General features: G+C 45.1%; 1 protein-coding gene across 1 annotated transcript in view; it reads left to right on the top strand.

Annotated features, from left to right (window-relative positions):
- Positions 1-23,038, top strand: part of CLK2 (CDC like kinase 2) — a 56,904-nt gene extending 33,866 nt beyond the window's left edge. Inside the window, exons 7-13 of the mRNA XM_086947397.1 lie at positions 1,155-1,321; positions 3,913-4,007; positions 9,510-9,639; positions 9,732-9,814; positions 11,216-11,295; positions 20,469-20,559; positions 22,345-23,038. Coding sequence (XP_086803523.1) covers positions 1,155-1,321; positions 3,913-4,007; positions 9,510-9,639; positions 9,732-9,814; positions 11,216-11,295; positions 20,469-20,559; positions 22,345-22,527 — 829 coding nt within the window. The 3' untranslated portion in view covers positions 22,528-23,038. The remainder of the gene's footprint in view (positions 1-1,154; positions 1,322-3,912; positions 4,008-9,509; positions 9,640-9,731; positions 9,815-11,215; positions 11,296-20,468; positions 20,560-22,344) is intronic.
- The last annotated feature ends 841 nt before the right edge of the window (positions 23,039-23,879 follow it).

Here is a 23,879-nt window from a genome sequence, read left to right as displayed (position 1 = left end):
GATCGGTGGCGTCTTCAACGGCCCTCTTTGCGGGGATACAGATTAAAGACATTTGCAGAGCTGCTACCTAGAGCAGCGTCCACACCTTTCCAAGCATTACTGCTTGGAGTCCTTACAGCGAGATGATGCGGCAGTGGGACAGACTGTCCTGAGGAACCTCTTCCAATAATTGGTGAGCTTTCCTTTCTATCCCACCTTCCGTTGTTTGCACATTTTGTATCTTTGTCATGTTGGCTATTGCAATGTATTTATTACACAAAATGTGTTTTTTATTGCTAACTGCTTGCTACTCTGATACAAAAGCATGGGAATCTATGAAAGTTCCAATACTGGAGAAAGAAAACAAGTTACTTACCTGTAACTTTGGTTCCCCAGTATTGGTAACTTACATAGATTCCCATGCGCCCGCCCACCTCCCCGAGGAAAGCTCAGCCTTCAGCAGAAATGGTGGCTACACACAACGGCTACGAAAATCTGAGGCTCCTTCAGGAGGGTTCTAAGGGGTGAGGCTCTTCTGATTGGCTGATGCCTAAGTTTGGTCTCTTTTACACAAAGAGAGTGATGGGCTACAAAAGGGAATGAGGTCTAGGCCTTTTTATTTCTCTTTTGTGCCTACTGCTATGTTAGTTTTGTTACAAAAACTCCCATTCCGACGACGGGGAATGACACAAAAGCATGGGAATCTATGAAAGTTACCAATACTGGGGAACCAAAGTTACAGGTAAGTAACTTGTTTTCATATTAAGCTACCTTTTCTTTACACAATTGGAGATGCTGGTGTGATGTACATGTCCTCAATAAGTCCCGAGGGAATATCTCATGTCGACACAAGTGACATTTTGGATTAGTTTTGTGTATAATGTAAATGACTATGAAACTCCAGTTTTTGGATATTACGAAATCCACTTTTAAAGACAAGTTTGTAATACTAGAGCAAGTGAAATATTACTGTTACGTTGTGGGGAGTGCACGATTATAAAAGTTTTCTGAATTGGTTTTGTGGTGATCTAGGCAAGCAGCCATTGTTAATCCGTCAGTGAATCAGTATTGTTTCTCTTTGTAGGTGACAAATTGAATCCGCATCCGACTATAATGAAATATGACTGGAACATTGTGTGCTGTCTTTTCACTGCCATATTGCTTTCTCTCATCAGTTTGTGTGTGCAGATGCTTGACTGGTTTGATTACCATGGCCATATGTGTATCTCTTTTGAACTTTTGGGCCTCAGCACATTTGACTTCCTGAAGGACAACAACTATCTTCCATATCCCATTCATCAGGTCCGGCACATGGCCTACCAGCTCTGCCTAGCTGTAAAATGTAAGTCAATTATTGTCTTTGGTTTGTTTTTGAATTTCTGACTCCAGTCTCTTGCTATACTAATCGTTGTCTTTCGCCTGTTTATTTCTGTATTGTTTGTACATTTTTTTTCTCGCTAAGCCTTCATACTGTTCACTTCCATATCCTGAAGAGATAGGGGAATTCCATTTCTACTTGCTCATAATTAGGGCTCCCGGTTTTATGGTATTTATTTTTTTGCCATTTCCGTCTGTATTTATCCATATTTATTTTTTGGGCATTTTTTCTGTATTTATCCACATTTATTTTTGCCGCAAGCAAAAGACGTTGCTACAGCTAGTATTTTTCCGCATTTATTTAAATTGACAATGCACACCAGCGCCCGGTTGTTATTGGTCAACACAATACATTCATCTGAAAACTTTCTCATTGTAGTACAAGCACATGTGCATTTCAAGAGACTTTGCGGACATTGAGGCTCTTTCTGGTTTGTTAATGAAATGAAGACCACCCCATAATAAGTTAATCAGAAACACGTCTAACTACTGGGTCAGACAGTGAGTGTGGGATACCACAGGACGGTGTATTTTCTGCGTTTAGGCAGCACACTTGAAAGCGTGTATGGCATTCCGGTGCATACATGTTGTTTTTCAATTGAAACAGTCTGCATGAAGGATTTCATATTCAGGACTGGTTCTGTAATAAAGGCACTTTCTTCTGTCACCTCACTTTAAACCGAACCGCATCAAACGCACACCCACAGCAACACAGCTTGAACTACAAATGGAGTCCCTTTCACCCACTCATCTGTGCAGAGCGCAGTAGCTTATACTCTAACGTAAAAGTTTGGTTGCGCTAGATTTATTGTTAAAGCCTCGATTCTGGGAGGACAGTTGTGTGCCGCTGCATTGCTAATTTGCATGTGTATGTGTTGCAACAGGGACCCTCAATGCTGCTGGTGAGCATGACTCGGCAAAATGTGGGCAGTGGCGAGCTTACCCACTGGCAAAGGCAAAACACGCATCTGTCTGGGAACATGCACAAGATCAAACATTCTGGAAAACACCGCCCTAGGTTAACTCTACGTGCTGGGGCGACTCTTCCTTTTACTGCCAGTTGGCTTGTTACACTACTATAGATAATTAACATGTTTTTTACAACCAGCAGAGTTTGTAAACCGAAGAAAAACTGAGGTGCAAGCTGGAATTCCTTAAACCATTGTAATGTGTGCGCTGTACATAGAAACATGCACTTTATTCATGATCGTCAAGTGGGTCAACATGCCTTTTTGAACAAAGTACATATAAATGTGCGGAGGGCGGTTTGGCGGATGTGCAAAACGCATGTCGGCACACGGATTTAACCCCCTGTAGCAGCAGTGAATGTGCTATTGATTGTGTCCACAGGAGGGGGCCTGTGCACTGCCTGGCGGCTTCTCCTAATGACCGCTTCATAATTGGGATGGGCAGGAGCGGCTTCAAGGCATTTTGAAACGAGGCCACATACAAGTACACGTACATTGATAGTTTTTAATGGCGGCGGGCTGGCGCAGACCAAATCCGAGCGGCGGAGTCCAGGAGATGCCGAACAGGAAGGCGTCTAAAATAAAGGGCTAAAGTTCCCAGGGCGGGGCTGAAGGTGTTAGCACGCCCATAGTGACGCTTTGCTAGGACCAGGATTAGCTCAGGGTCACCGGCGTCACTAGAAGACCCTGAGCCAATAGGTCCACACCACGTCACTGGAAGGAATTTCCAGTATCAGAACAGCGGTGTGGCACGGAAACAAAGAAACACTGCAGTGCGCCAAGCGCGCCAAATTTACTCTTATTTTTTTCTCTCTCTATATATATATATATATATATATATCTATATATATATATATATATATATATATATCTCAAATAACACCGTCCTTCAAAGAATTCAGGCAGGGGTCCAGAGGGGATTCCAAACAGGTAAGCTTTATTCCTGAAACACAGCAGAGTAGTGGCGGCGTATGCATTTCAGGCGAGTGTAATATACATATATACTAGCAGCCCGCCCCAGCGTTGCTTGGGGCAGCATTTCAGGCTTGCGTGCACTCCCGCCCGCCACGACATTGTCTGTGTCCCAGACAATGTTGTGGCGGGTGGGGCGGGAGTGCACGCAAGCCTGAAATGCTGCCCCCAGACCCTGAGCCTTACCGCAGTTGTTCCGGCCCAACCTCCCGCACAGGCTCCCTCCCGTCCCATGTCCCAGAGCCTTACCTGAGCCGCCGCCCCTCCCAAGCTTTTCACTTCCCGCCGCTCCTCCTCGCAAGCCTGAAATGCTGCCCCCAGACCCTGAGCCTTACCGCAGTTGTTCCGGCCCAACCTCCCGCACCGGCTTCCTCCCGTCCCGTGTCTCAGAGCCTTACCTGAGCCGCCGCTCCTCACTTCACCGCCGCTCCTCCTCGTCATCACGTACGTTGCGGCCAGGAATATTTTTCCTTAGAACGTTTTAAAGCTGCTGTCTGTACTCTCTGGACACCTTATGTAATGGGCTGTTGCCAACTGTTAATGTGTGCCGCAGTTGAATAGATCTTATTGTGAGTGTTTGGTCTTCATGTGAATTCACTTGCTTCTTTATCTTTAGTTCTTCATGACAACAAGCTGACGCACACAGACTTGAAACCAGAGAACATCTTGTTTGTTTCTTCGGATTATGAGCTCACTTACAACGTTGAAAAGGTAACCCAGCAATCACTTTAATTGTATTATGTAATTTTCATTGACTGTTGTTGCTTCTATTTCAATCCTTGAGCAGTAATGAAATTCACTTGTATTCAGTAGCTGACATCTACAGAAAGCCAGTGCTTTGTAGATGACACTTTGATTCCTATGTATTAATGAGGTTCAAATTGTGCAAGGTGGTCTTCAAAAAGTGCCTATTGCAGGTCTAGTTTTTCCTCAAGATTTTTGATATAGCTGTTTGCCAAATTTAATATATTTTATCTGAAATCGCTGCATTTTAGACCTGAAGACTTAATGGATCTTAACAAGTTCCTCCATTGGTGAAAAACATAATAGGCATGGACACATCTTAAACGAAATATTTTTATATATTTTAACATATTGTGATGTTTTAAATTTTTTACATGAATTGATCTTTTATTCAGGCCAATTTAGTATGATGTACAACTTGTGTATATATATTTTTTAAGAACTAATGAAATCTGTTGGTCTGATTTATGATATATTATGTAGATATTTTCACTGCTGTATTTAATTGTCTATTTCATGATCTGTATCCTGTGTCTTTTTATGATTCTTAAAAATCGAATAAAAGTGATTGACTGACTGATAATAGGCATGCAAAAAAAAAGACCTAGTTAAAGTTTCAGAATGAAGCTGCACATCCTTAAGGAATTGAAGTGTTACATCTCAGTACCTGCAATTGTAATATTGAAATTAATTTTACACACATCACTAGCCTGTGTCATTCAGAAGGTGCTAATATTTTGTGAAGCTCTTGCTACTGTTTGCAGGAAGGTAAAGAGACCAATGTGATAGACATCTAGCTGCATATTCTGTACCTTTTGAATTTCCCAGGCGTCGGACTGGACCCAGAAGATATTTTTTAGAGCAATACCCCTGGGCCCAGTAGGTGGCGTCAGTTGGCACTGTGTGACGTCCGCCTCGCCTATATAGGTGCCACCTCTGCGTGCTGGTGCCAGTTCTTTTCTTCTACATCCCTGGGCACGTTCCCTTCCGTTCCCCCTGAAATGGAATCCAAGAGGCTGGATAGTTGGGCAGGAAATTATTTTCTTCCACCAGCCTTGTTGTGGTCTGTGAACACTGCATGCTTATTGGGTCGTTACTCGTGTGGGAAATAGTTGTACATGTGCTGCCAAAGCTCCGGGAAGGCCGGGCCGCCCTTTCCCAAGCAGTGTCATTTGATGTAGTCTCGACACGATTGACTCGCTGAGCAGAGCAATTTTATCAGCAGTGGCTGTCTGGCTTCTTGGTGGATGTCGAGGCCTCGCTCATGAACATGCCCTTTGATGGCACCTGTTTCTTCGGAGACCGGGCAGACAAGTTGCTCAAGAGCTTTAAGGACTCACTGGCTACGGCCCAGCCACTGTGCTGCACAAGCTCAACAACCCCTGTGTGGCCGTGGCTTGTTTCGACCACATGGGTCGGGCAGCCATGGGTCAGGTCAGACCAGCATCAGCCTCCAAGCCCTCCTAGTCTCACCCTTCCAGACCATGGGTAGCCAGTTGGTGACAGGATCAACTATCGCCGCCACCACTGGCCTACCATCACATCAAACAGGTGGGTCCTCCAGCTAGTCCGAACGGGTACTCTCTCCTCTTTGGGGAGGGAGGGTATCGTGCTTTCATTCTGTGACTGGCGGTCTGAAGATCCTTTCATTTTACTCCCGAACGAAGGCCTGACTCTTGGCCGAGGGAGCCATAGAAAGTGTTCTGGTACCAGAAGTCTGCTGTGGTTGGTACCTTGCTAATTTATGGTCCCGAAAAAGGACCAGGGGCTTCTTCGTCCTATTCTAGACGTACGAGCCCTTAACTACTTCCTAAAAAAAGAGAAATTCAAGATGCTCCTACTAGCTCGGGCCTGTCAGCCCTGGATCCAGGAGACTGGGTGGTAGCGTTTGACTTGCAGGACACCTATTTCCACATTCCCATCCTACCTGACCGCCCATTGGTGCTACTTGCGCTGTATAGTAGGTCATGTGCATTTTCATTTCACTGTGCTCCCCTTTGGCCTCACCAGCGCCCTTCGGTGTTAACCAAAATGATGGTGGTGGCTTCTGTTCATGGGTGCAGATAAGGAGTGTCAGTCTTATCTCAATGACTGGCTGTTGAATGTGGGCTTGCCCCAGGGTGTCTTCTTCCCCCTTGCAGACTGCGGCAAACCTCCTTTATTTGCAGGTTCACCATCAGCGTGCCGAAGTCACACCGGACATCCTCTCAAACACTCCATCTCATCTGAGCAGTTCTGGACACAGTAAACGTAAAGGTGTAAGCAAGTGTTCCTCTGAGTGGAACAACCGACACGTGTTTCGCCCTATGTGGCAAATGTAGCCAGGGCTTTCTCAAGGCTAAACATCATGTATGATCAAATGCATATTTTAACAGAGGTTGCTTATTTTCCAGATTGATTCAAAGTTTGGTGCAGCCAAAATGGTGTCCGATCGCTATCAGTCCCCGGGTAAATCCGTGCAAGTGTCGATCCTTCTGTTTAATAAAAAAACACTTGGGAAGAGAGGAACACTTGCTTACACCTTTACTTTTACTGGCTTAATAGGAGGTTGGAAGGGTCCAGAGCCTCCAGCAAAAGTTCCTCATGCAATTTTTAGTAATTAATATCCAGTACCAGGACCTCTGGACCTTTGCGCTCTCTTCAGAAACAAGTTCTGGACACAGTGCAGTTTCAGGCCTATCCTCACGAGCTTCGAGGGTATTCATGCTATGATACTGATGTTTCAGCCTCTATTCTAGATTCGGTGAGAATGACTGAGGCTGCTGGGCCTCATGCATCCTGTTAGTGACACATGCCAGATGGCATATGCGGGCTCTGCAGTGGGACCTGTAGTTCCAATAGGTGCAGCTTCAGGTAAATCTCTCTGTAATGGTCCAGATCTCCGAGGGAACTGCACAAGACCTGCAGTGGTGGCTGAAGAACCACAACGGGATCAGAGGCAGACCACTCTCCCTTCCTCAACCAGTTCTCACAGTAGTGACCGATGCATCACACCTGAGATGGGGCAGCCATCTCGTAGAGGTGGAGATCAGAGAATATCAACCTGCTGGATCTCCATGGTTTCTGACTAGCATTGAATGCCTTTCCACCCTCCATCAGAGGAAGGCTAGTGCAGGTGTTCACGGACACCACTGCTATATGGTTCTGTAAACGCCAGAGCAGACTAACTCAGTAGTCTATGCCTAGCGGATATCCAATGGACTCTCCATCTGGAGGTGGAGCATTGTCTTTTAGCAGTGGGGAGAGCCTTGGTTGGATCTGTTCACCTCTGCTGCAGAAGCACAATGTCAGCAGTTTTGCGAGCTCGAGTTTCCAAGTCGACTCTCACTTGGAGACACTCTAGCTCCTGCAAATGAGCATAGATCCTCTGATCAGGCTGACCCTTTGGGAGGATCTTCTGTTGCAGCAGCAGGGGAGGGTTCTCCACATGAACCTCCCAACTCTACACCGATTTGCTTGGCGATTGAGTGGCAGCAATTGAGAGAGTTTGACCTTCCTCCTGAAGTGTGCAATGTTATTCTGGCAAGCAGGGGTCCCTCAACTAAAACTGCATATGCCTGCCGGTGGAAGAAAGTTGTATTATATTGTGCAGAGAAGTCTATCAATCCTCTTTTCAACTTCCCTGTCTGATGTTTTGCTTTTTATTTTGACACTCACCCCGCAGGGCTCTGCTCTGGGCACTCTAAAAGGTTATTTGTCCGCATTCCTAAGGCTGCCAGGCCAACCTCCTGATGACCTATTGTAAATACCTTCTTAAAAGGTCTTGTACAAACATTTCCACTTAATTTGGTTCTCCCCTTCCTTGTATGCTCCTTTTGAGCCCCTGCACAATTTCCTCCTCACCATTAAAACTGCCTTTTCAGTGGCCATTACATCTGCCATGAGGCTGACTAAACTGCAGGCTCCATAGTCCAAACCCCCTTCTTGGTGATATTCCCTGACAAATTGGTGCTTCACACTTGAGCCTATTTCATTCCGAAAGTGGTGACACCTTTTCATGTGGGATATTCTGTCACTTTGCCCACTTTATACGCTCCTCCACATCCCTCTAAGGAAGAGGAGCGACTCGACCATCTGGATCCAAAAAGAGCGTTGTTGTTCTACCTTGACTGCACCAATAGTTTTAGGGTGGGCCACCAACTCTTCGTGGAGTGTTAGTGCGAAGAAAAGTCGGGCAGTGCAGAAACTGACCATCTCTCTATGGGTCGTTCTCTGCATTAAGATCTGTGCTTTGGCGAAAAAGCAGTCTCTTGAATTTTTAAGAGCTCTTTCCACCAGAGCTAAAGCTGTGACTACTGCACTAGCACGTGGAGTCCCAGTTATGGATATCCGTCAGGCAGCGACATGGGCATCATAGTTCACCTTCACCAAACACTACTGCCTGGACAGTCTGATCAGCAGGGGCAGGCACCTCGCCCATTCTGTCCTGCAGGACTTCCTAGTTTAGACTTTGTCCGCTGCCTTCCACCAGGGATGCAATTGCTTGGCTATCTATTCAAAGGTAAGGTTTCTGCCACTACATGTCTCTATCTCTCGGTAAGACCCTATCTGGTAGAGACATGATCTAGATGCAGATTCCTGACCGACCCATCCTTCCTGCATTGTGGACAGGTTTCTAGGGTCAAGGTTGTTCCCTTTCATGACCCTAGTATTTTCAAACACACCAATGTCAGTGGTACTTCATTTCACCGCGTTTCTGTCGTGCTGAGATGGCGCCTGTTTAGCTGATACAGGCGTCACTTCTGGCACAGACTACATTTTGTGCAGCCCACCAATACCACCTGCCAGTGCCCAGGGGTATTGCTCAAAGAAAAATCTTCTGGATCTAGTCTGACACCTGATAAATTCAAAGGTAAGGAATCTGTGGCTAGATAAGGCGTTGCTTGAAGTCGTCCTTTGCAAGTTACTCAGAACAATGTACAACTGTTTCAGATTCGCATTCAGTATTTCTCTTGGGTACATATATTCATCAATTACCTATATACAACTGGTGGTGCTAAGGAAGATAAACTATCATGAATAATGAGTTGCATCCCATAGTATTGGAATGTTTTATAGGTTCCCATTTAGCCATGGAGTGGTCACCAACTTGCAACACCCTGATGAGCGCGCCTAACTGCATGCATTTTAAAGCAGTGTGCTGGACTTTGAAGAGGAACCTTTTTCAGAGGTCATTGCATGGTGGTGGACTTCAACGAACATCTTGCATTGCCACCATAGTAACTCATCACTCGGCTTGTAAGGATAGCTCTTCAGTGCCAGTCTTACAGGCTTGAAAAATAGGTGCTGTCTTTGAGGACTGCTTTACAACGAAATGTCTTGGATATGGGATTGAAAACTTCACCTAGTTGCTAGTGTGGAAATATATTGGTGTACTGGTTTTGCCACAAATGTATGGTAATTTTTTTTTACCTTATTTAAGCATTTTTAAGATCCTTTAAACCAACTACCATCTACTTTATTTCCCAGAAGCGAGATGAGCGAAATTTGAAAAGCACAGCAGTCAAAGTGGTGGATTTCGGTAGTGCCACCTTTGACCATGAGCATCATAGCACAATAGTCTCCACAAGACATTACAGAGCCCCCGAGGTGATATTAGGTAATGTTTATAATGCTAGTTGGCTAAATACCAGAGTTTGCATCTTCTCAAGTTCCATTTATATGTCTAATTTTCATCACTTCTTGTGACAGAGCTGGGCTGGGCACATCCCTGTGATGTCTGGAGCATTGGCAGCATTGTATTTGAATATTATGCAGGATTTACGCTGTTTCAGGTACTGAATGCATTTTCAGGAGTTAAAAAATGTTGCACTGCTGTGAATTTTGACAATCTGTTTGTTCAATTTGAAGTGCTTTGTTTTATCTGCTTTTCATTCCTAGCTCCTTACGGCTCCTGTAAAATCGTATGTACCCATATAGAAGCTCTTAGCTGCTTCTTACAATGTGAGGGAGATCCACTCTCATTTAAGAAATTATTTTTTCCATTAGTGGATCCTTCCCCTCCTTGGAGTTGAAAGTGCCCGGCATATTGTCGGTAGCAGTGAACTATTTTATTATGTCTGAAAAGCTAAAAAAGAATTTTTATTTAGCAGTAGAAGACTGGCTTCAACAACCATCCAAACTTCAGCAAATTAGGTTAATGTGTCCTTTATGCACTCCCTCCATTTTTCCATTGCTACCCCCTCCATTTCACCCTTGCTCACACTTCTCTAGGGACTCAATTTATAATCATAAACACAAAATAGTCTTGCCCATGTCTGGGATTCCGGTATCACTTTTTCAAAGAAAATCTATATTTGCAGATTTGCATTCGCAACAAAAATGCAATGGAATATGCTAGTCTAGCATATCACTTCATCCTTTAAAACTAAAGCCCTGTTTTGAAAACCTCCAACTTTTCCAATAAAAGGTCTACTTTTGAATGTTTTTGTTTGAGAATTAAATAAAATATTTCAAAATGTATGCACTTTGTTTATATACTCTATTATATGTATTTATTTGAGGTCCGTTGTTGAAATGTTTTAGCCTGTGGTCCTTGGCTTCCATTAAAGATTCTGTGGTGGGTCCAAAGAAGCCAAAGTTTAAAAAGCGCTCTTCTAAGACTTTGATGTTCCTTAGTTTCGACAAATTTCTTTTATTTGAGATTTTGACACTTGATATTGGCTTTGTCATGGGTTTTTGCTATCTCCAGTAATTAACATATATTTTTTTTTAATGTTCTTTAGGTGAGTATGCTTTCTTAACTGAATTCATTACAGAAACTAGAAGTTTTTATTTACACCGTTTCGTGGTCTCAAACGGAGTCATGGAATTCGGATATAAATTAGCAAGAGATGCACATGAAAAATAATTGGGATTGTGTACAAGGTTTCATTCTATCCTTTCCTTCTAGGAGACTCCAGTGAGCATAATCTAGTTTATTAGTGACCTGGTTTGAAAAGGTTATCCGGCTATGCTGTCCCTTAGTGTCTGTTGCGACCAATTTTGTCTTACTGTACTTGCCGAAATATTCTCAGTAAACTCATAGAAAACTGACCTTGCAGAGAGGTTTGCTTCCTGTGTCACTATACCCTGCTCTGTGTTGAATTTCCTTAGGAATATTTGCATATAGCAGTTAAAGATGCATGTAGCATTGGAGTCTTGTGTTAAGGTATAACCTTTGTCTTTTGTTTCAGACGCATGACAACCGTGAGCACCTGGCCATGATGGAAAGAATTTTGGGTCCTCTGCCGTCACGGATGACTCGCAAAACCAGGTGAAGAGCAGGAAATTGAGTCATTTCTTGTTGGTTTATGCCAGTGAATCTGGAAACTTTAATAGTTCATTTGAGAGAAGATTAACTTTGGAATCATTTTTGTGCACATTTAAGAGCGATACACGTGCTAGAAGCAGAGGACCACTCCTAAAACTATAGGCAGTATATGTAGAAATTAGTACCTGCTAACGATTTAGTGGTTATTTCTGGTCCAGAAAAATTACTTTTAGATTTGATAGTTTTATTTATTAGTAAATTTCACTTTCATGTGTTCCTGATCACAGGTAGCTACTTGTTTGTAACTTGTTGCTGTACATGTACATGGTCTGCATAATAAAAAAAATGTCTAGCATGAAGTTCGTGCCCATGCACAATGCCAGCATAAGGAGTAGTCGCTGTGTACCTTTTGACGAAAAACATTTCTTTGAAGAAACACAAGTTGCAGATGTCTGAGCCCAATGCTAGATGGCCTGAGTTTACATAGTATGTTAATCTACAGTGATACATGCTACAGACAAATATTTACAGGGCAAGTATTTTCCTTATGTGACAGCATACTGTTAATTTTAATTGCAAGAAAAGAAACCAACTCTCATTAATTCCACTCTCAATATTTCTGTCCTTTAAGAAGTCAATTGCAAAACAAGTGTAGGTCATTACTTGATCTTCAGCATGCTTTACAACCTGTACATAAAATCAAACATTTGTCAGTTTGATCAGGAGCATGCAGGTTTTTTAACACAATACGAGTCTATAAGCAAATTGCCAAACAATCGTTTTACACTGGAAAAGATTTAGAACTGCATAAGATCAAAAAGGCTGCCTGTCTGCAGATTTCTGTGCCTACTCCTCCACCCTCCAAAAGTATGGGTTACTCCTGGTAGACCTCCATAGCCCCCAGAGGTGTCTACATAGCTTTCCCTTGTATGGACCAAAGGTAAAATACCAGTAGTCGTTGTCAAGGAATTAAAGGATATAGTTGAGAAGCCCCCTTCCCCACGCATTGCGAATGCAACCGTGGTATTTTATTAACTGCTTATTATGCCCTAATTTAATACATATTAAGTGATAAAAGGTTTATTATTATTATTACTACAGAAACTGATGCATATTATTGGTTTAGATAATATGGTTCATCATATCTTTAGTCAAACGCAGTTTTTGTTTTGCAGCATTTTATTATGCTGCCTTGTTGAGCCGCCCTTCAGACTGATGGTCTTCTGCGTTTTGTACTGAGTGCCAGCATATTCCCCAGCATCTATCTCCCGTCTCTAGCCCGACGTAATTGTGGAAGGGCTAGTGTAACTCCTTTCTAACGTATTTGTATGAACATGGAGGCACCTTTCATTCTGAATCTTATCTTGGTTGATCAACATAATTTCTCCTTGCTAGCCTTAACATCAAACAGTTCTAGTGCAGAATTTTGCAGTGTGATGGCAGAATGCAGTGGCCATTTTACACACATGAGAAAAATAACATCATACAGTGCAAGATCTCGCTCTAAGGCATAGTGCAATTTTATGCCTGGTGAACACGCTCCAGTATAATAATCATTATTAATTTAAAACCTTTGACGTCAGAAAACAAGTGAAGCACTTTCTGCATACTGGGGTGATATTCATGACATTCCCCCGAACTTCAGACCTTGTATTGCTCATTGATGCTGCAAAGATTCCAAAGCTACTTCCAGAGACCTACAAGCCTCTGTCTTTATGGTAATCAAAACAGTTATCGATTCTTCTATTAGGAATATACTGAAAACGTATTGGTTTTGTGCGAATTGCTTTGAGAAATGGAGCACTCCTGCATGAAAAACTAACATTATCACTTCATACAAGTCATCAAGCATAGTGGAAAGGTAGTAATTTGGGCCTGCTTTCCAGCCACATAACTAGTGCATCTCTCAGTGATGGAATCCTCCTGACGTTCTTTTACACCCACGCATACTGGAAAACATGAGATTAGCTCTCCAGTAGTTTGTGTGAGTTGGTCATCTAACTTAGTAAATTTGACTGAAATCCTTAAAAGAATGAAGATATTTAAATGGCAAAGAATGTTAGCTATACAAAACAAGGAAACAACTGCAAGAGGTCTAAGAGGCGAATGTGTTTGCAGTGTCTCCATAATGACTAAGATTGAAGTCTGCACTACCCGAAGAGGCAAGTTTGATGTGAAAGTTTTGTGACAGGACATCCAGAAAAGTTGGGTTGTCATCTAAAGGCAACAACTAGGACAGTGAACATTTTAGTGGCATAGCTGAATTCTAAGGATCTCATTCTCCTGCTCTATTCGGATTCATTATATTCAAGTTTGCAATGCTTAGAATTCAGCCATACCACTAACTTCCGCAAGTTGTGTTGTGGTCACTTAGTTTCTTTAGGTGGCCAACTCTAGTAGGAAGCCAGTCGTCGGGGACAGTAAGCTTCTCAGAATCTGTTACCTTTTCAGGGAAAGCAGTTTCCAGGAAGTTCCTGGCACTTTCTTATTTGCAATGGATTCCTCTGGAAGTGGTCCTGATGCAAGGGATCCAGGATTCTGAAGATGCTCAAGGATGCTGTAGATTTGATCCGATAAACTGGTCTTCCTAAGGCTACTCATGTGTCAGTCTTGGTCACAGAGTCGACATTCCTCAAAGTCCTCAGTGCTGGAAGAAATCTAGTTCTGTAGTAGGGGATCTCTGTTATAGTCATAATCTAGTGAATAGTCCCGCCCATGTGCGTGGACCCCGGAGCAATTAAAAATAATCTCTTAAAGTGTCGAAAAAATGCAGAACTGCACAGACACTTAAGAGAGAATTTAAAGACAGATAATGCAGCCTATAAACAGGCTACACTGTCCAGTACTTCAACTAGAAATTCCACCAAAAATCCACAAACAGCAAATCCTGTCCAGATTTCCCTTGCCTTAGCAGCAAAAACCCTCTGAAATGATAGAGAGGAAGACATGGACAGACAAGCCCCATAGGCTGCCATTATGTGGCTCAAAACAGGATACTGTGCCTTTAAGAGAACTTTCCAGAACTTCACAGTATCCCAGAATGCACTGCAGGTCCCTTTTACTTTCGGTCCTATTTCCGGCTCCTGCAAGCAGGTTGCCGTCGAGGCGGAGAAGGTCGCGGTCGAGGCGGAAAAGGTCGCCGTCGGGGTTGCCGTCGAGGCGGAGGCGTTCGACGCCGAGGAGAAGACGCTCGACGTCAGGGGGCAGTCAGGTCGCCGTTCTTCGTCGTCGAAGAAAGGTGGAGGAAGGCCAGACACCAGGGGAGGCTCCCCATCATCCCAGGCTGGTGGAGATGGTAGTTCACCGGGCTCGGTGTACTCCGAAGTCTATACCCCGTCGCAGAAGCAGGTTACGCCACCTCCTCCATTACCGAGGGGTCTCCCGCCGAGGAACCCTACTCCTCCTCCGTTACCACCACCTCAGCCAGTACCTCAGCCAGTACCTCAGTTGTCAGACAAGCCTCCTCCGAGGTCTACGTCACTGCCTAGGTTTCCGACTCCGCCCAAGGGGACTCCTAAGGCTCTGGCCAAACCTAAGTCGTCCGCTCCTGTGGAACCGGTGGATCGACCAAGGCCGAGAAAGTCCCGATCACGCTCCGGAGGGAGAGGAAGATCGAAGAGTCGTCATAGATCCTCCACCAGATCGAGGCGGGGGTCTAGGTCCCGCACAGACTCTTCCAGGACCCGTTCCTACTCGCCGACCTTATCGGTCTCCCCTGGGACCAGGGTTTCCCCAGTGGATGACATTGCCACTTTCCAGGAGGTTCTCCTGAGGGGGGCTGCGAAGTTGGGTATCCCTGTGACTGCTCCTACACCTTCGACTTCAGTGATATTCGAGACGCTTCACAAGAAGCATTTGTCTCGCCCTCTTCTACCACTAGTACCTGGATTGAAGGAACCTGCAGAGGAGCTGTTCCTCACACCAGCGGTGGTGAAGGCCGCTCCCTCCCGACTTCCAAAGAAGTACAGGGCCCCGGATTCGGACCCTGCCTTTCTGAGGGTAGATCCGGTACCAGATTCTGTGATAGTGACGGCGGCCAGGAAATTACTCTACCTCCCCGTCATCCACCGTGCCGCCAGATAAAGAAAGTCGATGGATTGACTCGGCTGGAAGGAAGGCGTGTGGGACCGCTTCCACAGCCATGAAGGCGTCCAGCGATACAGCTCTGCTGGGACGTTATGACCGGGCTCTGTGGGACTCCCTGCAACAGTTCGTGGAACTGCTACCGAGAGACAAGAGGGAGGACTTCCAAGAGATCCTCAAGGAAGGGATGCTGGTGTCCAATCGGGTCATCAGCGCGGCTGCGGATGCCTCCTTGTTGGCTGCCCATGGTTACTGCCATGGAATCAATCAACGGCGACATGCCTGGCTCCGGCTCACGTCACTCAAGCCGGAGGCCCAGCAGCGAGTGGCCAACCTGCCCTTTTCTGGGAATACCTTATTCGGAAAGCACGCAGATGATGAAATGGCCCGCATGAAGGTGCAGGCGGAGACCCTTACGGCTGTGGGCTTGGAGAAGCCCAAAGAGAAGAAGTCTTACCGGCCGTTCCAAAGACGCTACGGCGCGCAAGGAAGAGGATGGGGGCAGTCTTCGGGACAGCAGCAGCAACAACAGCAGCAGTTCTGGAGACCCTTCCAGAAACGACAGAGTAGAGGGGTACAGCAGTCCTCTACCCCGAACAAGGGCCTGGCCGGGTCTCGACCCTGAGCGGTTACTTCCCCTTCATCCGTTACCAGCTCCGGTGGGGGGAAGCGTTCAATTTTTTCTGGCAGAGTGGAGAAAAATTACTCTGGACAAGTGGGTGCTGAATATTGTTTGCAATTGATAGTCTTCGGTTCATCAGCCCTCCTCCAGCGATTCCCTCCAGTCAGCTCGCAGTATCAACTGCGCGAGCTCCAGGCGGAGGCCGATATCCTGTTAAGGAAAAGGGCGATAGAAGACGTAGCTCTGTCTCAAAGAGGAAGAGGTCTGTACTCCTGGTTCTACCTGGATCGCAAGAAGGACAAGAACGAGTTCAGGCTCATTCTGGACTTGCAGCAAGCAAACAAGTGGATTCGCAGAGAAGTTTCGCATGCTGTCGTTGCATCAGATTTATCCTCAGTAGCAACAGGGAGACTGGCTTTGTGCAATAGACCTACAGGATGCGTACTTCCATGTGCCCATCGCGTGCAAACACAGGAAGTTTCCGCGATTTCAAGTTGGCACCAATCATTATCAGTACACAGTGCTGCCATTCGGGCTGAAGTCTGCGCCCAGAACATTCTCGAAGTGCATGGCAGTGGTAGCAGCACACCTCAGGAAGAACAAGGTGTTTGTCTACCCGTACCTGGACGATTGGTTGATCAAGGCCTCCTCCTTCTCTGAAGCTCAAGCGCACTTCCAGAAGACATGCGTTCTCTTGAACAAGTTGGGGTTGCACATCAATATGTCCAAGTCTGTCCCTGTCCCGGTCCAGTGCATTCAGTACTTGGGAGCCACCATCAATACGCTGTCAGCAAGCGTGTCTCCTTCGGAGGAGCGACGGCGATCGATCCTTCGGAAGGCTCAGGCTCTTATGATCGCTCCATCTACAACAGTGAGGACGGTGTCTTCTCTACTGGGATCGATGGCCTCTTGTATCTTCCTCACTCCTCATGCACGACTACACATGAGACCTCTGCAGGAGTGCTTGGAGGACCAATGGGACCAGAGGAAAGGATCTTGGGACGACCGGATACGACTGTCTCTGCATGCTCTTCAGTCTCTAAAGTGGTGGTGTTCCCTTCCACAAGGACATTCCTACTCAGACTATCGTGAGGATGCCTCTCTCCAAGGCTGGGGAGCGCATTCGGGAGACTTACAGATTCAAGGGAAGTGGTCTCCAATGGAGTCCACGTATCACATCAATTTCCTGGAACTCAGAGCTGTTCACTTGGCACTGAAGGCCTTTCATCCGTCCTTCCAGACCAAATCTCTGCTTGTACAGACTGACAATACGACCACAATGTATTACCTCAACAAGCAGGGGGGCTCGAGATCGCGCACCCTGTCTCGGGAGGCGCAGACGATCTGGCACTGGCTTCTGGCCAGAGGATTGACGATAATGGCTACCCATCTACCAGGTGTGCAGAATGTTCAGGCAGACGCACTGAGCATGCTGATTCAGGAAAACCACGAATGGGTCATAAACGACGAAGTACTAAGAGAAGTCTTCGAAAGGTGGGGGACTCCAGACGTAGATCTGTTCGCCACCGCCGAACACAGCAAATGCTGAAACTTCGCCTCCAGGTACTACCAGCAAGGGACGCTGGGGAATGCGCTATGGATCAACTGGTCGAACAGCTTTGTGTACGCTTTTCCACCCATTCCCCTGATTCCAGCGGTGCTAATCTAGCTGTCCCAGTCCAGGGCACGGATGATCCTAATTGCCCCGGAATGGCCCAGGCAGTGGTGGTTCACGGACCTGCTTCACCGGTCTCTCCTTCCGCACATACGGCTGCTGTGCAGGCCAGACCTTCTCATGAAGTTCGGGGGGCAGATGTTGCACCCCAACCTCTCGTCTTTGAGTTTGGCGGCATGGCTCCTGAGAGAGTGCAATCTGGCCACTTGAATCTGCCCGAAGATTGCATGGACATACTTGAGGAGTCTAAGCGACCTTCCACTCGGACATCCTATGCTTACAAGTGGAAGAGGTTTTGTATCTGGTGTGCGTCCAAGAACTTTGATCCGACGGCATTACATCAGCCGGCAGGGTGAGTGAAATTCAGGCGTTGTGTTGCCAAGAACCTTATACTGTATTTCATGCTGCTAAGGCTGTTATGCGTACTCACCCTAAATTTCTTCCCACTGTTATTTCTGATTTTCATGTCAACCAGACTATAACTTTGCCTACGTTTTTTCTGGATGTTAGGAGGGTATTGAAATTTTATCTGGATAAGACCAAAGATATTCGTAGGTCAGACCAATTGTTCATCAATTATGGATCAGTCAGGACGGGTCTTGCGACCTCTAAGCAGTCCATCTCTAGGTGGATTGTATCCTACATACAATTGTGTTACCAGAAAGCTAATAAGACCTTAGGAGGTAAACCTAAGGCTCATTCCACCAGGGGCAAAGCTGCCACGACGGCTTTGCTCCGTAATGTTCCTATTGCAGAAATGTGCAAGGCCGCCACTTGGAAGTCGGTTCATACCTTTGCTAAGCATTACTGTCTGGACACTGATGCCAGGGCAGATGCTCAGGTTGGACAGGCTTCGCTGAGGAATTTGTTCGCACAATAGTGGTGTTGATTTCTTTTCTCCACCGCCGCTTTGGTGTGGGGATGGGCTTGCCATTCTATTCACTAGATTATGACTATACACAGAGATCCCCTACTACAGAAGGAGTAGTTTCTGTCCTGTAACTCCAGTTCTGTAGTAGGGGTATCTCTGTTATAGTCATAAGCGCCCGCCCTCCTCCCGGGTGGATAGATATTCATGTAAGGAATGCTACAGGTCTGGCGTGTTACGCCCTCAAAAAGAACTGAAAGTAAAAGGGACCTGCAGTGCATTCTAGGATACTGTGACGTTCTGGAAAGTTCTCTTAAAGGCACAGTATCCTGTTTTGAGCCACATAATGGCAGCCTATGGGGCTTGTCTGTCCATGTCTTCCTCTCTATCATTCTAGAGGGTTTTTGCTGCTAAGGCAAAGGAAATCTGGACAGACTTTGCTGTTTGTGGATTTTTGGTGGAATTTCTAGTTGAAGTACTGGACAGTGTAGCCTGTTTATAGGCTGCATTATCTGTCTTTAAATTCTCTCTTAAGTGTCTGTGCAGTTCTGCATTTTTTTCGACACTTTAAGCGATTATTTTTGATTACTCTGGGGTCCACGCACATGGGCGGGACTATTCACTAGATTATGACTATAACAGAGATACCCCTACTACAGAACTGGAGTTACAGGACAGAAACTACTCCTTGTTTGCACAGACCATCAACTGCCATGTTCTACCTACAGAAACCGGGTGGCACCCACACAGCAGTTGTCCGCAGTAGCCCAGGACATTTGGCATTGGACGATATCAGTTAATTTCTGATACCGTACATACTGGGATCTGTATGGCCATCCTTAAGGAGGCACGCAAGCCTGCTATGTAGACAAATGGGAACTGTTTGTGCACTGCTGTCTTCCTAAACAGATTGCCCATCTCAAAGCAGCAGTTCTCAAAACATTATCTGCTTCACTTGCATAAGTCCAGCCTTGCTTAGATTTCTGTCAGACTTTAATTAGCTATTGTTGCTGCTTACCTTCGAAAGGGAGAACACATTCCACATTTCAGGGTTCCTGTTATCAGGGCCTTCAAGAAGGGGCTCAAAAGGTTTAGATCACCACGAGTAACACCACCTGCCCCACCCAACCGTGTGGAACCGTGGCAGTGTTCTAAAAAGGCTTATGGGCCTACTTTCGTACAGCTCCACTCCTATCATTTATAGTTTCTTTCCTGAAAAATAACTTCCCTCTGGTGTTTTAAATGAGCTTCAGGCTCTTATCCCAGATATACTTTTTTTTCTTTTCTTTTTACCAAGTTCACAATGATTGGGCTAAGATGGTCTCTAGTTTTCTCCTTAATCAAACCATAGAGCTCCCAGTTTTCTTTGCACGTCCACAATCGGCGGAACAAGCTCTTCACACATTGGATGTTAAATGCGCTCATGTATTACATTGACACAGCAGCTCGTAATCTTATTCCAAACCACACAAGGGGTGTTCCCCATGTAAATCTGGTCTGGTATAGCATGCTGGTTGGTCAAACGCATTCAGACCAGTTTTTCTCAAATCTAAAAGACCTTTGCCTATCCCTCCCATGTTCCAATCGACACTCAAAAAGGGGGCTTCAATGGCTTTCTTAGGTAACATTTTAATAGCGGACACCTGCAAAGAAGCTATGTGGTCTACTCCACTCGCTCTTATCAAACATTCCTGTGTGAATAACTTCGCTCGCCAACAAGCTAATATTGGCCACCGCTCTAGAGGACTGCTTTGCAATCTATGCACAGCATGTGTATCTGCAGCTACACTTCCCATGAATGGAAAATGTAACCTTTTTGTGAGTCTTAGGTGGGTGATTTTCGCCTTGTACTGAAATTTACTGCAGTAATTTGCTAGATTATCCAGTTGATTTAAGTTCTCTAATGTGTTTGTCTTTTTTTATGACAGAAAACAGAAATATTTCTATCATGGCCGTTTGGACTGGGAAGAGAATTCCTCTGCCGGCCGATATGTGAGGGAGAACTGTAAACCACTGCGGGTAAGGAACAATAGTGAACCGTCTGCCCTCTTGATGTACATTTGTGGACTGAACAGTGCATGCCTCAGAGCTCGGCCCATCCTGATGTGTGTGGCTCGAGTCCTTTGCCTGTGAGCACACTCCTGTCTTTAGAATGTATAATTTCAGAATGTTGTTACTGTATGGCTTCCAAATTTGAGCATTGACACTTTTTACCCACTGTCAGGCCGTTATTCGAAGAGATCTGCTCATATTCTCCACCACAAGTAGGTTACTGGGGTAAGATTAAGCTCTAAGCATTACTTGTTGTGTTGGGGTTGAATCGAGTTTCATTTGGCCAGGGAATGCATAAATAGCTTGCAAATGAGTTTAACTGCCCTTTAAGAGCGCCATGAATTTGTTTTTGTCTGTACCTATGTGAATAAAAAGTAGTTGCATTGTTAATCACCTAGTTTGGTTCGTGAGAAGGTGTGTGTTGAATTAGTCATTGGTACTGCCCTGCAATTTAAACATTCCTTTTGGTTCATTCATTTAGGAAGGCATTTAGCTAATCCTGTTTGTACACTTGTAAAATGCACCAGTAGCCCTTAACCCCTTCGCTGCGGCGGCAATTCCACCGCAGCGCTGGGGGGGGGCAGAGCGGCGCTCGCATGCTCGTGATGGAGCCGCTCCGTCACAAGCCGCTGTTGCGCTGTGCTCATGACGGAACTGTTCCTTTATGGCCCCGCCCGCTCAATAGAACGCGCAGGCGCGGCGGCAGGGCCATGACGGAACCGCTTCGCCATGAGCACAGCGCAACCGCAGCTCATGACGGAGCGGCTCTGTCATGAGCATGCAAGGGGTTAATTTCCAGCTACCTTAGTCTAAACGATGTCAAATTAACATTACCTTTTAAAATTCTGTCTTTATTCTTCGGTTGCAAAAGTGGGGCTTTATTTCCTTCTAGAGTAATTTTTATTTGTGCAATACACAAAATAGCGCTTTCATAGCGGTTTAATTGTGCACGGAATTACTTAAGCTAGAGGAGTGGGATAAGCCTCTGCTTGAATGTTTTGCAACCTAGCAAAGCCAATGAAAATGTTTCTAGACTGCTGTGCTTGTATTAACTAACCTCAGTGAAGTTAAATCTCCCATAGCTGCTAAACCACAAGTGGAATGGTGAAAGTTCCTTTAAACTTAAGGACATATTTGGTGTACACCTGTTTTATCAACAATGTTATGAACAAAGTAACTTATTTTGAGGTGTGAGCTGGGACTTTGAAAAGTTAAGTCTTAGTCCTTGGAATATTTTTTTTTTTTAACTTAAGATTTGGTAACCGCACAGCTGGCAGAGAGTTAGAGGTACAAATAAGAGGTCCTGTGCAATACTTGAAATGTTTCATCACATGTGCAGTGCTGCCAGGGCGGTTCTAGGCAATTATTTACCATTCCCTTCACCACTGCCTCACACCCCTTTTCCCTGGAAGTCCCAGGGTGGGACGTCTGACAGCGGAGAAAGGAGAGGACACAACATCTGTTTTTCCCACTGCCACTAAGTGTTTGGAATGCCGGAGTGACTGGCAAAACAGAGGTTTTCCAAATCCAATGCCCTATGCAGGTTGGGCTGGACACAAAGCAGAAGGGAGAAATAAAAACTGGATATGCAGGAATAATTGATTTACAACTTTTAATTAGTTATCTTGTGGAAAATAATTGAAACTGTCCACTTACTGCGGCCAGTCGTCATTTGTCACAGTTCACCAGTGAATCAGCCAGCGAGCATGACTTTCTGCTTTGTCTTTTCTAATACTGTTTATCTCCTAACAGCGGTATCTGATGTCTGAGGCTGAAGAACATCACCAACTCTTTGACCTGATTGAGAGCATGCTCGAGTATGAGCCAGGCAAGCGCACAACGCTTGGAGAATGCCTGAAACACCCTTTCTTTGACCCCTTAAAGACTGAACCAACCACAAAACTCTGGGATTCCAACCGGGATATCAGCCGATGACACTACCAGTGACCGGAATCAAGTGGGGGCATGTGGACCATCATCAATCAGTTACCATGAAAGGAGCCATTCGAGTCATGGTGTAACCCTTCCAACTGCTACTGCTAGAGTTTTTTTTTAGCCCAGTTGGTGTGAAGGTCAAATCCTCCATGGACATGGTGCTCAGTGTTTGCTATTTTTCAGCAAATCTGAATTTTCTACCTTGTAAAAGTGTTAATATGTGAGATAATAAATATATAATATATGTAAAGGTTAGAACTGCTTGCACTACAAATGGGCGGGAGCAGTGCACAGTGTAAATAAGCCTATATAACTGTCACTTGTATATGTGAACTGACCTTTTGCTTCAGGTATAGCTCAGGAGCTTGAGAGGAGTAAAATGGAGTTTGAATGCTCTTTGCTGTTGGGTAAGGTGAAAGGGGATGGACACCGCGTTATCAGTGCTATGTATCTTATGACCGGTTTTATAAAGTATTTTGTACAGTCTTCAAATAAATGACATGGATTTCTTGTGGTGTTTTAACTTGTATCTTTGTGGGTTTTAGTGGGATAAAAAGCATGGAAGATTTACGCGACTGGACAGAGTACCCTACAAGACGAGGCATGCATAATGTTGTCAATTAAATTGACCTGCATGCTTTCATTTAAGTTGTCGTACTTCTCCTTCCTATTGCATATTTTGTGGTCAAGACAGCTGCATCACCTCTGCAACATGTCTTTGTACTGAAACAGTACCCTCCTTTCTTCAGCTTGTGCTGATTGAGCACTATAAATTGAGGCACTTTTTAGTATGCTCTGCAGTAAAACATGGGTATTCTTTCAGTTCACAAACGTATGTGTGGCTAGCATTCCCAAATGAACTTCAGCTGTGTATTTTGTGAAAAGCTATGATTTCAGTTACGATAAAGGAAAGATCATTGGGAACTTTTAGTACTGAAAACCAGGATTCCCTGTTTTTATTGTCACTAACTTCTCTCCACGACACACCCATTTAACCTAAACCTTACTTGTGTACCATTCAGATGCTTGTTAGGTCGCAGGCTACAAGACCGTGCAGCTGTCTGGTTTGCTGAAGACCTCTTATGGGCAATGAGAAAGTTGACCTAGGAATTCAGTCTGCCCGTTGCTTACGGTTGACTTTGGTTTGTAACTCTCCTGTTAGGAGCATGTGTTACTGTAGTTCTGTAGTAGGGGATCTCTGTTATAGTCATAATCTAGTGAATAGTCCCGCCCATGTGCGTGGACCCCGGAGCAATCAAAAATAATCTCTTAAATTGTCAAAAAATGTAGAACTGCAAAGACACTTAAGAGAGAATTTAAAGACAGATAATGCAGCCTATATCCACAGGCTA

Source organism: Lissotriton vulgaris, chromosome 12 (genome assembly GCF_964263255.1).
Source record: "Lissotriton vulgaris chromosome 12, aLisVul1.2, whole genome shotgun sequence".
Lineage (NCBI taxonomy): Eukaryota > Metazoa > Chordata > Amphibia > Caudata > Salamandridae > Lissotriton > Lissotriton vulgaris.
This window is presented reverse-complemented; position numbering and strand designations above follow the sequence as displayed.